The 12,624-nt window shown below is 44.5% G+C and overlaps 1 protein-coding gene across 1 annotated transcript in view; it reads left to right on the top strand.

The window, feature by feature from the left end:
- Nucleotides 1-3,683, top strand: part of huwe1 (HECT, UBA and WWE domain containing E3 ubiquitin protein ligase 1) — a 286,355-nt gene extending 282,672 nt beyond the window's left edge. The window contains exon 84 of the mRNA XM_063034669.1: nucleotides 2,155-3,683. Coding sequence (XP_062890739.1) covers nucleotides 2,155-2,257 — 103 coding nt within the window. The 3' untranslated portion in view covers nucleotides 2,258-3,683. The remainder of the gene's footprint in view (nucleotides 1-2,154) is intronic.
- The last annotated feature ends 8,941 nt before the right edge of the window (nucleotides 3,684-12,624 follow it).

Below are 12,624 nucleotides of genomic sequence, written 5' to 3'. Positions count from 1 at the left end.
CTAGATGAGCTGCCAACCACGACTGAGGAGCCCTATCTGCCCAAAGCGACTGGCATTAAGGCACCAGTAACCCACCCTTGCCCCTGCTCTTGTCAGTAGAAACAGTTCCACTGGGTTTTGTTTTCGGAGGTGCTGTGAGACGCATGCCACGGGCAGCATTTAATAGGTAGTGGGAGCTTATCTCCATTACCTCCTCCCAACTATTACAACTTTACGGAGCCATGAAGCCACAATATAAAAATAAATAGTACGGCACTGCAATGTCTGCATTTGCTTTGTTTGCAAAAGTCTTGATGTCTTGAGGCTTCGGTGCCCTTAAAGGCAATGTCCCCACGCTCTTCCCTCAACGTGCAGGGTCAGAATTGGGTTTAATATCACTGACATGCCCTAAAATTTACTGTTACACAGCAGCAGTACCGAGTAAGGCATAAAAACAGAACAGAAATTACAATAAAGAAAAAAAAAGTACATATATATATATATATTTATATATAAAAATAAGATAACTAGTGCAAATAGAGACCAAAAATGGTGAGGTAGCACGGAAGCAGACCCTTCAGCCCCATTGGTCCATGCTGACCAAAATCTCCCCCCCCCCACCCCCTAAGCTAGTCCCAGTTGCCCTTAACCCTCTAAGCCCTTCCTATCCATGTACCTGTCCAAGTGTTTGTATTGTTAGTATACCTCTTCCTCTGACAGCTTGTTCCTTACACTCACCAGCCTCTGTGTGAACAAGTTCCCCCTTGGGTCCCTTTTAAATTTTTCTTCTCTCACCTGAGACTCCCTCTGCTTTGTTATTTCGTTTCCCTGGGTAGAAAGACTGCGTACCACCCCCCTCCAATGACTTTACACATTCCTTTGGTCTATTAACACTCCTAGAAATAAACTCCTTTCCTGCCTTCCAAACCTCACGCTAAAATTCAGGAGCCATGGCAACGTTTTCATAAATCGTTGCACTCTTTCCAATTTAATGACAGTCGTGTGCAAAGAATATATTGTTGCCCCATAAGGCACGATGCTTTTTCCCCGAACGTGTGGCATGCTATATTTCAATGGCCCCAACCACCGGGCCATGTTGAATGATTTGGCAATATGAAATGATACGAGTTAGCTGCACCTTTCCTCATTCCCTGTCACGCACTGTTGAACTTGAACACAAAAATGGTTGGGGGCCCCTGCTGTACTTTGTGGCCTGCCTCCAGCACATCCTTAGATTATATTGCATCCACAAAGTCTTAGGGGAACTCAGCATGTCAGGCAGCATCTATGGAAGGAAATGAACAGTCAACATTTTGCACCAAGACCCTCTCGGTCCTGACCTGCTGAGTTCCTCCAGTATTTTGTGTGTGTTGCTTAAGATTTCCAGCATCTGCAGAATTTCCTGTGTTTAGGTAAAGGAACGCGTCAGCAGGAACAAAGGCAGGGCAGGGAAGGTGGAAGGGTTGGAGATTGAAGAGAGATGGAAGATTAAAACCCTGTGCTCAGAGGGTTGTGGGCTAGTGCGGCAGGGGGCTGTGGATGTGTGAGTGATGGAGGATGGTTCTGTGTGTGTCTGTGATCGGGGAGTCGTCCTGTGTGTGCGTGTTTCAGGAACACCTTCTTCCCCACCGCCATCAGACTTCTGAACGGACAATGAACCCATGAACATCACCTCAATATTTTTAAATTTTTTTTTGCTGTACTTATTTAATTTAATCTTTTTTTTTTACTTGCTGTCATTTTTAGTTTCTTTTATTATTATGTATTGCACTCTGCTGCTGCGGAAAAACGACAGACTTCATAAGCCTGACTCTGACGTGCGTCAGTGACCAACACAGTCCAAGGATTGTGCTGGGAGCAGTCCACAAATGTCACCATGCTTACGGCAGCTAATACAGCATGCCCATATCTTACGACCCGTATGTCTTTGGAATTTGGGAAGAAACTGGAGCACCTGGAAGAAACCCACACAGAGGTGGGGGGGGAGGTTGGTGGTTGGCAAACTCCTGACAGGCGGCAGTGGGAATTGAAACCCAAACAGTGACCACCGACACCGTAAGGTATTGCCGCCCTGTACTGGTGATAAATGCAAAAAGCTGAATCTGAATCTCTTGTGCCTCATATGTGTCCCTCTCTCTCCCCGGTGTGATCGTGATTTTTGTTTTTAACCTCTAGCTTCAACCAGCTGGACCTTCCAGCCTACGAGAGCTATGAGAAGCTTCGTCACATGCTGCTGCTGGCGATACAAGAGTGTTCCGAAGGATTTGGTCTTGCCTGAAGCTGTACCAGAAGAAAGGAAGGAGCAAACAGAGAACGAAGAAGAGCAGGCAGTACACAAGGGGAGATTTTTTTTTGAAAAAAAAAGAAAGAACGCGACTGTACAATGTGCATAATTTGCTCTCCTCAGACTGTCCTGGTAGGCTCGCTTTAAGAGAAACCAACTCGCGTTACAGAGAGGCACCAAATGTGCTGACTGGATTACTGGAGTGAGCTTCACAAGAGGGGGGACAAAAAAAAACATATTGACTTTGGAAACTTTTTTTCAACTTCCCCGAACACCTCCTCCTCCTCCGCCCCACCCGTTAGGTTGCATCTCCTTTTGTGTTTGTGCGCGCTTGTGTTGTCTTGACCTGTACATTGATGAAAGAGGAACACCTTCTCCTCAACGTGAGAAATTGTCTCCAGTGTTGCCGAGGCCACTTGTTTCAATGTCACTCTTCACGACGCTGTTCTTTTTTCCTTTTTGTTATGTTTCTCTCCGCTGAATCCATGCAAATACTGAGGATGTAAATAAATATTACAGGAGTTTTGATCCACAGGTGGCCCCGTTAATCCAATCAGCAGCGGACTGGCGACCGGGCGAGAGGTTGGGGGTTATTTTTGCGAATCATGGGAAGGCGGTGGTTTCTGAACTGGATCCCCATATAATTGGACAGTAACACGCAGACAGGGAACAGCAACAAAATAAAACAAAATTAAGATGGGTTGAGCAACCAGGGAGGGGAACAGAAGGGCAAGGGAAAAGGCTTAAGTTGTAAAATATGTGCAGACATAAAGTCGGTAGACACATTCATGCTTTTTTTTTTCATATTTATTCGTTTAGATTTTTTGGAAAATTCTGGAGTAAATAAAAAGCTGGTTTGATTCACTTAATTCTACATTTTGAATGTTTAAATGAAAAAAAAGGAGAAATTGATTAAGAACAAGAAGCAAATAAGGGACTTCGAGATCGGAAATGGGTTGCATCTAGAGTCACAATCTCATTCGACTTCTGGTCCTTTGCCTGCCTTGAAATGGCTTCAGGAGTGCGAGCGAGAGAGGAGGGGAGGGGTTCTGTTATGCCCAGTAGTACTTTGGACAAAGGAAAAAAATTATACAAAGAAGATTCATTAAAGGTTTAGTTTGAAAAATATTTTTAAGTCTGGTCATTCTGTACAGTGGGGTACTGAGGTGTTTTTAAATTTGTAAATAGGTTACTTATTGTCACGTGAGCAGAGGTACAGTGAAGCTTGGTTTTGCATGCCTTCCATACAGATCAACATTACACAAGGGAGAGTAATACTAGAATGCATAGTAAAGTGTGGCAGTTACAGAGAAAATGTGCAGACAGGATAATAAGTTGCAGGGGCCGTGACAAGGTGGACGATGAGGTGAATCATACCAGGGAACTGTTCAATAGCAGGGCCGAAGCTGTACTGTGCTTGAGCCTGGCGCTACATGCTATCGGGCTGTATATCTTCTGTCCGATGGGGGGTGTGGGGGGCTAGAAAGAACATCCAGGGTGAGGGGGGGTCTAGCTGCTTTACCGAGGCAGTGAGAAATGTAGACAACAGTCTGTGGAAGGAAGGCTGGTTTCTGTGATGTGCTGAGCTGTGTCCGAATCTCTCTGCAGTTTCTTGCTGACACGTGCAGAGCATTTGCCCTACTGAGCCGGATGCTGATGATGCATTCTGTAAGAATCAGGGTCAACAGGAGCATGACAAATTTCCTTAGCCTCCTGAGGAAATGGGGGCCTTAGAAACATAGAACATAGAAAAATCTACAACACAATACAGGCCCTTCGGCCCACAAAGCTGTGCTGAACATGTTCTTACCTTAGAAATTACCTAGGGTTACCCATAGCCCTCTATTTTTTCTAAGCTCCATGTACCTGTCCAGGAGTCTCTTGAAAGACCCTATTGTAGCTTCCTCCACCACCGTTACTGGCAGACAATTCCACATACTCACCACTCTCTGTGTAAAAAAAAACACAAATGAACAAACACAACAACCATAACAACGGAAACTTAACCCTGACATCTCCTCTGTACCTACTTCCAAGCACCTTAGAACTGTGCCCTCTCATGCCAGCCATTTCAGCCCTGGGAAAAAGCGTCTGACTATCCACACGATCAATCCCTCTCCTGCTAGTATGTTTTCTTGGCCATGGTATCTACGTGGTTGGATCTACGGGTGATGTTAACTTTCAGTAGCTTGAAACTCTGGTACTTGAATGGGGCACAGGAGATCTCTTTAATTACTTCACCTGCCACTTCTCGAAGCGGCTGTTGTGTTATCTCCCATAACTGAGAGAAGGGCTGAATTCGAGGCATGAGATGTCAGGGACCGTTCCTCTTTGCCCTGCCCCACAACTTCAAGTAAACCTACTCAGCCCTTTCCTACACCTAGTCAGAGGAAGTTCCCTTCTTCAGACATCAGTGTGTTATTGGAATTGTGTTTTCAGAGGTTCAGTGCCTTGAAAAAGTGTTCAGCCTCCAATCTTTGTTCATATACATGAGTATTACAATCAGGGATTTTGATCAATTTAACTGTAAATTTTTATTTGTGGATCACATGCTTTTTTTTCCCCCCACAGTAGAGCCTAAAAACAGGAAAAATTGTAAAGCATGAAAAGCTAAAAATTCAGAAACAAATACCAGCATTTCCAAAGTATTCACCACTTGTGCTCAGTAAAATAGTTGAACCACCTTTTGCAACTATTACAGCCAGTAGTCTTTTTGGAGACGTCTCAATTAGCTTTACCCATCATGACAGAGCAAGGTTTGCCCATTCCTCCTTGATCAAGCTGTGCTAGTTTAGTGGGGGAGTAGTGGTGGGAAGCAATCTTGAGGTCTTGCCAGAGTTGTTTGGTCGGGTTAAGGTCAGGACTCTGACTGGGCCACTCAAAGACATCAATTTTCTTCATTTGAAGCCACTCCATGTTTGCTCTGGCAGTGTACTTTGAGTTGTCATCCTACTGAAGGATGAATTTCCTACCCAGTTGAAGCTTTCTGGCAGAGATAAGCAGGTTTTTAATCCAAGATCTCTCTGTATTTAACAGCATTCATCTTCCCATCATTCCTGTTGCAGAAAAGCATCCCACAGCATGATGCAACCTCCATCATACCACTTAGTGTTGAGGCCAAAATGTTTCTCTTTAATCTCATCCAACCACAAGACCTTCTTCTGCATCTTAACGGTATCTTCTAAGTGACACTTTGCAAAGTCTTTACAGGCAAGGATATTTTCTTTTTTTAAGACCATGGCTTCTTTCATGCCACTGTTCCATAAATACTCTTTTTTGTGCAAGGCCTTCAAGATTGTGGAGCTATGAACAACTTCTCCAGTTACAGCCACCAACTTCTGCAGCTTACTCAGAGTGACTGCTGGCGTCACAGTAACCTCTCTTACAAGTGCCATTCTTCTCCAGCAACTAAGGTTAGAGTGGTGGCCTGTCACTAGGCTGTGGTTTCTTTTTTTTTCTACTTCTTCACGATGGTCTGCACTGAGCTCCGAGGTATGTTTGGTGCCTTTGAGATGGTCTTGTATCCTTCCCCAGATTTGTGCTTCTCTATTATCATTTACCTGACTTGTCTTGAATGCACTTTTGTCTTCATTTTGGTTTGGCTTGTTGAAAGCACCGTTGCACCTGACTGAGAGGGGAGTGATAGTTCATAAAAACATAGAAAACATACAGCCCAATACAGGCCCTTCGGCCCACAAAGCTTTGCCGAACATGTCCCTACCTTAGAACTACCTAGGCTTTCCCATAGCCCTCTTTTTCTAAGCTCCATGTAGCTGTCCAGGAGTCTCTTAAAAGACCCCATCATTTCTGCCTCCGCCATCGACAGCGCATTCTGCGCACTCACCACTCTGTGTGTAATTAATTAATAACAAAACAACAACAACTTACCCCTGACATCTCCTGTGTACCTACTTACAAGCACCTTAAAACTATGCCCTCTCGTGCTAGCCATTTCAGCCCTGGGGAAAAGCCTCTGACTATCCACACAATCAATGCCTCTCATTATCTTGTACACCTCTATCAGGTCACCTCTCATCCTCCGTCACTCCAAGGAGAAAAGGCTGAGTTCACTCAACCGAGTGAACCGAGTTCTCATGAGGCACGCGCCCCAATCCAGGCAACATCCTTGTAAATCTCCTCTGCACCCTTCCTATGGCTTCCACGTCCTTCCTGTAGTGAGGTGACCGGAATTGAGCACAGTACTCCAAGTGGGGTGTGACCAGGGTCTTATATAGCTGCAACATTACCTCTTGGCTCTTAAACTCAATCCCACAATTGATGAAGGCCAAGGCAAGATATGCCACCTTAACCACAGACTCAAGCTGCATAGCAGCTTTGAGTGTCCTATAGACTGGGACCCCAAGATCCCCTCCCTCTGATCTTCTACACTGCCAAGAGTCTTGCCGTTAATGGTATATTATGTTTGACCTACCAGAATGAACCACCTCACACTTACCTGAGTTGAACTCCATCTGCCACTTCTCAGACTAGTTTTGCATTCTATCAATGTTCTGTTGTAACCTCTGACAGCCCTCCACACTATCCACAACACCCCCAAAATTTGTGTCGTCAGTGAATTTACTAACCCAGTTTTCTAGATCAACAAATTGGTTGAGTTGGTAAGGTTGCTCAGTGTTGTACCTGAGGAAAGTTAGCACAATAATTACTTCTTCAGCCTCACAATTCTGGTTTTTAATTTTTAGTAATTTGTAGACGTTTTGGAAATTTTCTTTTGATTTGACATGATACACAATATTTTGTAGATTCGCTCAAAAAATCCTACTTTAATATTTTAAATTTAGAAAATGGGACAGTTGAGTGTGAAATCATGGCGCTGTATGTAATTTCCACAGCTGATGTTCCTTTTGTAGGACAACCCTGCACAGAGTTGGAAGAGAGAGGGAGAGCATTTTGTAAAACAGCAGTTTCGAGGTTCCTAATTGTTAACACCGCCAGTAGCTTGTCCTGCTTCAACCAAGGCCAATAAAGATCATTAATACCTCTCTTACCTCAGGAGGCTAAGGAAATTTGGCATGTCTCCATCAACTCTTACCAATTTTTATCAATGCGTCATAGAAAGCATCCTATCTGGATGGATCACAGCTTGGTTTGGACACAGCTCAGTCCATAATGGATGCTAGCCTCCCCTTTGAGGACCCTGTCTACACTTCTCACTGCCTCAGTGCTCCCACTACCAGACTTTAGACCCAGAGCTAACGCCAATCTGTTTGAACGATAGAGGCATTCAAGAGGCTCTAAATAGGTACGTGAATTTACAGAGAATAGGGGGATTATGGACATGGTGAAGGCAGAAGAATTAGTTTATGAGGGGTGATTGATAAAGTTAGTGGTCTAAGGTAGAAGGAGTCAATTTTAGAAAACCTAGCACATTTATTTTTCCTACATTTACACACTTAGTCCATTTGTTGTGGAGCATACGGATCCCTTCTTTGCAGAAGTCGGCGTCTTGGACCTCCAGAAAGTGGTCCACAGCAGGGGTGATTGATAAGTTCATGGCCTAAGGTAGAAGGAGATGAGGAGAAACTTCAAGCTTTCTGCATTTTCACTCAAAGGGTTGAACTGCACATGCATATAACAAGATCTGTATAACTCATCTCCTTCTACCTTAGGCCACAAACTTATCAGTCACCCCTGCTGTGGACCACCTGGAGGTGCAAGACACTCTCGTTATGTAGGAAAAATAAATGTGCTAGGTTTTCTAAAATTGACTCCTTATACCTTAGGCCACGAACTTATCAATCACCCCTTGTACTTTGGCATTGACTTACCAGCTTGGTTAGCTCAGTAAAGTGTGGTGGGCCAAGAGGCCTGTACGTTTTCTGTGTTCCACGTTCTACGGGAGGGGAAAGGAAGGGATTTTTAAAGGATGCGGCCCTTACTGAGATCTTTTCCCCGTGGAAGAGGCATCAAAAAGAAGCGGGCACAGGTTTGAAAGGGATGTGGTAGCACCAATGTGGCACGCCCACAACTCAGTAACCCCAACCCATGCATCTTTGGAAACCAGAGCACCTGGAGGAACCCCACACAGTGACAGGGAGAACGTACAAACTCAGGCAGTAGCAAGAATAGAAACCGAATCGGTGGTCGCTAGATCTATAGTAGCATTCGGTTAACCACAAAGCTACCGTGACACCAAGGGGACTTGCCAGCCACCTCCACCCAGCGGATGTCCCTGGAGAATTTCTTGGCTCCAGGCGCAGTTCTTCTCACGAGGTCTTGGATGGTTGTTGGAGGACCAAGTCAGGGAGTGCTTCTACCCACTGAACACTTCAGGTGATTGGGGCGCTTTCTGCCCATTGAATAATCCATGCTAGCCAGGTGTCCCATTTGGCCCATATCCCCCTAACTTTTCCTATCAATGCCCCTGTCCAGGTGTCTTTTAAACGTTGCAATTGTAGATACCTCTGGCAGCTCAGTCCATATACCCACCACCCATTGTGTGGAGTAAACTGAACCCCTGCCCCATCCCATGTCCCTTTTAAATCTCTCCCCCCTCTCCTTAAACCTACACCCTGCTAGCTTTAGGCTCCCCTACCCTGGTGGAGGAAGACGGTGACAGTTCATCTTACTTGTGACCCTAACTCATGTTCTTAGTATATTTTTATTTGCCAAGTTTGTCTTCCTTTGCAGAGGATGATTGTCAGTTTTTGTTTCTGCACAGCTTTTCATAAATTGTATTGTTTTTTCCCCATAAATTCCTGAAAGAAAATTAATCTGTGTTGTATATGGTAACATATACATACTTTGATATTAAATTTGAACTTTTATGAAGTTCAATGTGTATGTATTGTCAATAAATTTACTAAATATAAATTTGGTAATAAGAGTTATCAAATTTGATAATAAGAGTTATCAAACTTGATTAATTTTCTTCAGGGTATTAGCCCCTGCCTGTCCAGTCTTTCCTTATCACACAAGCCCTCCAGTGTTGGTCACATCCTGGTGAAGCTTTCCTGCCCCCTCTCCAGCTTAACAACATCCTTCCTGCAGCCTGGTGCCCAGAACCAGAATCCTGTTTATTATCAACAACATATGCGCAAAATTTGTTGTTTTGCAGCAGCAATGCAGTGTACCATATTTTAAAAATTGCTACAAGTTACAATAAGAAATGCGAAGTTTTTCTAAAAAATGAGAAGTGCAAAAAGAGAATAAAGTAGTGACATAGGCTTCATGGGTTCAGAAAGCTGTTGGTGAAGGGGGAAATGTTGAGTGTGTGTCTCCAGGCTTCTGCGCCTCCCCCCGATGGTGGAAGACTTGTTACTCACTGCCTTGGTGAAGACCCCACCCACCTCGGACTTTCTCTTTTTACCCTCTCAAATGTCATGAAATTTGTTGGTTTGTGGCAGTGCAAGATGTAACATACCATAAAGGAATATACGTAAAACAAAAAGAGTGCAAAAAGGGAGCATAATACTGGGGGTAGTGTTCATGGACAATTCAGAAACCTGATGGTGGAGGGAAAGAAATTGTTCCTAAAATGATGAGTGTGTGTCTTCAGACTTCTGTACCTCCTTGCTGATGGTAGCAATGAAAAGAGGGCATGTCCTGGGTGGGAGTTCTTGGATGATGAATGCCATCTTCATGAGGCATTAGCCTTTGAAGGTATTCTCACTGGTGGGGAGGCTAGTGCCCACGATGGAGCTGGCTGAGTTTACAACTTTCTGCAGCTTTTTCCAATCCTGTGCAGTGGCCCCTCCATTCCTGGAGAGGAGAGGGAGATCATCAGGAAAGTGTCTACCATCCTGAATCACTTTGGCTAATTGTAAACGTTGCCTGAAGTGTTAATATCACCCCTGAAGCCCAATCTGCTGGTCCAGCTGCCAGTTAAGAATTGAGTCTGCCTCTTGCACAGGCACCACTGTTCTGTTCTCTGCTGTCGCCTGGACCCAGTCTGGACGTTACCTTTTTTTGGCTTCTGTTTGTTGTGGGCTCATCAATAGCAAGTAGCATGAAGCAACCAGCCCTAGCTGTGTGCAGGAAAAAATCCAGCAAGGCTGCAATGGACAGGAAAAGTTCTGGAAAAGAACTTCTAACTGAAAGCTGGTCCACCTAGGCAGAGGCCCAGTTTGTGCCCTGCAGCATTGGTAAAGCAAAGCAGCTTGCCACATTGGGGAAGCAAAGAAAGAAGACTTTTCTGTTGGTAAATTAGTTTGCACACAATGGGCACTTTATTAGGTACACCTGTGCACCTGCTTGTTAATGTAACTAACTAATCAGCCAATCATGTGGCAGCATCTCAATGCCTAAAAGTCTGCAGACATGATCAAGAGGTTCAGTTGTTGTTCAGACCTAATATCACAATGGGGAAGAAATGTGATCTAAGTGACTTTGACTGTGGAATACTTGGTGCCAGAAGGGGTGGTTTGAGAATCTCAGAAACTACTGATCTCCTGGGACTTTCACACACAACAGTCTGTTAGAGTTTACAGAGAATGGTGCAAAAAAAAACATCCAGTGAGCAGCAGTTCTGTGGGTGAAAACACTTTGTTATTGAGAGAGGTCAGAGGAGAATGGGCAGACTGGTTCAAGCTGACAAGAAGGTGACAGTAACTTAAAGTTCAAAGTAAATTAATTATCAAAGTACATATATGTCACCTGAGACTCATATTTTTGAGAGCATACTCAATAAATCCATAGAATAATAGAACAGCATCCGTTAGTCTTGCGAGACCATGGATCTGCACCTGGAAAGAATTCATTCTCCAGGGCGCAGGCTGGGCAAGGTTGTGTGGAAGACCAGCAGTTGCCCATGCAGCAAGTCTCCCCTCTCCACAACACCAATGTTGTCCAAGGGAAGGGCATTAGGACCCACACAGCTTGGCAGCAGTGTCGTCGCAGAGCAATGTGTGATTAAGTGCCTTGCTCAAGGACGCAACACGTTCCCTCGGCTGGGGCTCGAACTCACGACCTTCAGGTCACTAGTCTAGTGCTTTAACCACTTGGCCACGTGCCCACAATAGAATAATAACCACGTCAGAATCAGTGGAAGACCGCACCAACTTGGATGTTCAACCAGTGTGTAAAAGACTACAAACTGCAAGTGTAAAAAGAAAGAATAATAATAAATAAATAACCAATAAATATCAAGAACATGAAATGAAGAGTCCTTGACAATGATCCATAGGGTGGGGGAACATTTCAAGGATGGGGCAGTGAAGTCATCCCCTTTGGTTCAAGAGCCTGACGGTCAAGGGATAACAACTGTTCATGAACCTGGTGCTCCAGTGGCCAACATTGAGAAGATAGCTGGCCTGGGGAGTGGGGGTCCCTGATGATGGATGCTGCTTTCCTGCAACAGCGCTCTGTGTAGATGTGCTCAATGGTGGGGAGGGATTTACCCGTGATGGACGGTCCCGTATCCATGACTTTTGTAGGATTTTCTGTTACAACAGGGGTAATGCAGGAGAACATCTTAATGCACAAAATATCGGAACCTTGGAGTGGATGTGCTGGGGCAGCAGACGACCACGCCTGTACCTAATAACGTGACCACTGAGTGTATAATTGTCACGTACCAAGATGCTGTTTTGTACATTCTTTTTGGACTTTGTTTTAGATCACCATCCATTCCATTACAACAGTGCATTGAGGCTTTCCGGGGGTGGGGGGGGGGGCACTGGAAGAGAATGCAGAACAAAGTGAGAAAGTGCAACGCAGGCGGACAATAAATGATGGTCAACTTTATTCATATGTGCAGAATCAGATATCGTGCTCTTTGCACAAGCTCTACTCATGCTGGGTTGGGCTAGCAACTCAGCCTTGTAAAATAGACTGATGGCAAGATTGGTGCCCGATGTGCCAAATCAGTATGGGAAGGAAAAGAGGACACCAAAAAAGAAAAATTGTGAGGTATTTCTAAATAATGGGTTCATTGTCCGTTCCTAAATCTGACGGTGGTGGGGGAAGAAACTGTTCCTGAAACATTGAGTGTGTGTCTTCAGGCTGTACCTCCACTGAGAAAAGGGCATCTTCTGGGTCATGGGAGTCCTTAATGACGTGTGTCTCCTTTTTGAGGCACTGCCTTTCGAAGCTGCTGGGGATATATTAGGAATTTGCTGAGGTGTGTTGGCGCAACATGCAACAAAATTCAACAATTATAAAGAATTACATAAACTCAAGTTGTGAGTTAAAGTATAGATATGTCAAAATGTGCATAAATGCCAATGTAAACAGCATTATAAAAAGTGGTTTAAAGTGTTTACAGTGCAGGAAGTGGAGGGGGGGCGCTAACTGGAATAATTGATCAGATTAACTGCTGGGGGAAGAAACCTTTAAGCTGGCATGGTTTTTGTTTTAATAGCCCTGTAGCATTTTGTAGAGGGGAGCTTTTGGAAAAGGCA

The sequence above is a fragment of the Mobula hypostoma genome, chromosome 28 (genome assembly GCF_963921235.1).
Source record: "Mobula hypostoma chromosome 28, sMobHyp1.1, whole genome shotgun sequence".
NCBI lineage: Eukaryota > Metazoa > Chordata > Chondrichthyes > Myliobatiformes > Myliobatidae > Mobula > Mobula hypostoma.
The sequence above is the reverse complement of the archived record's forward strand: the minus strand, read 5'-3'. Positions and strand labels throughout refer to the sequence as shown.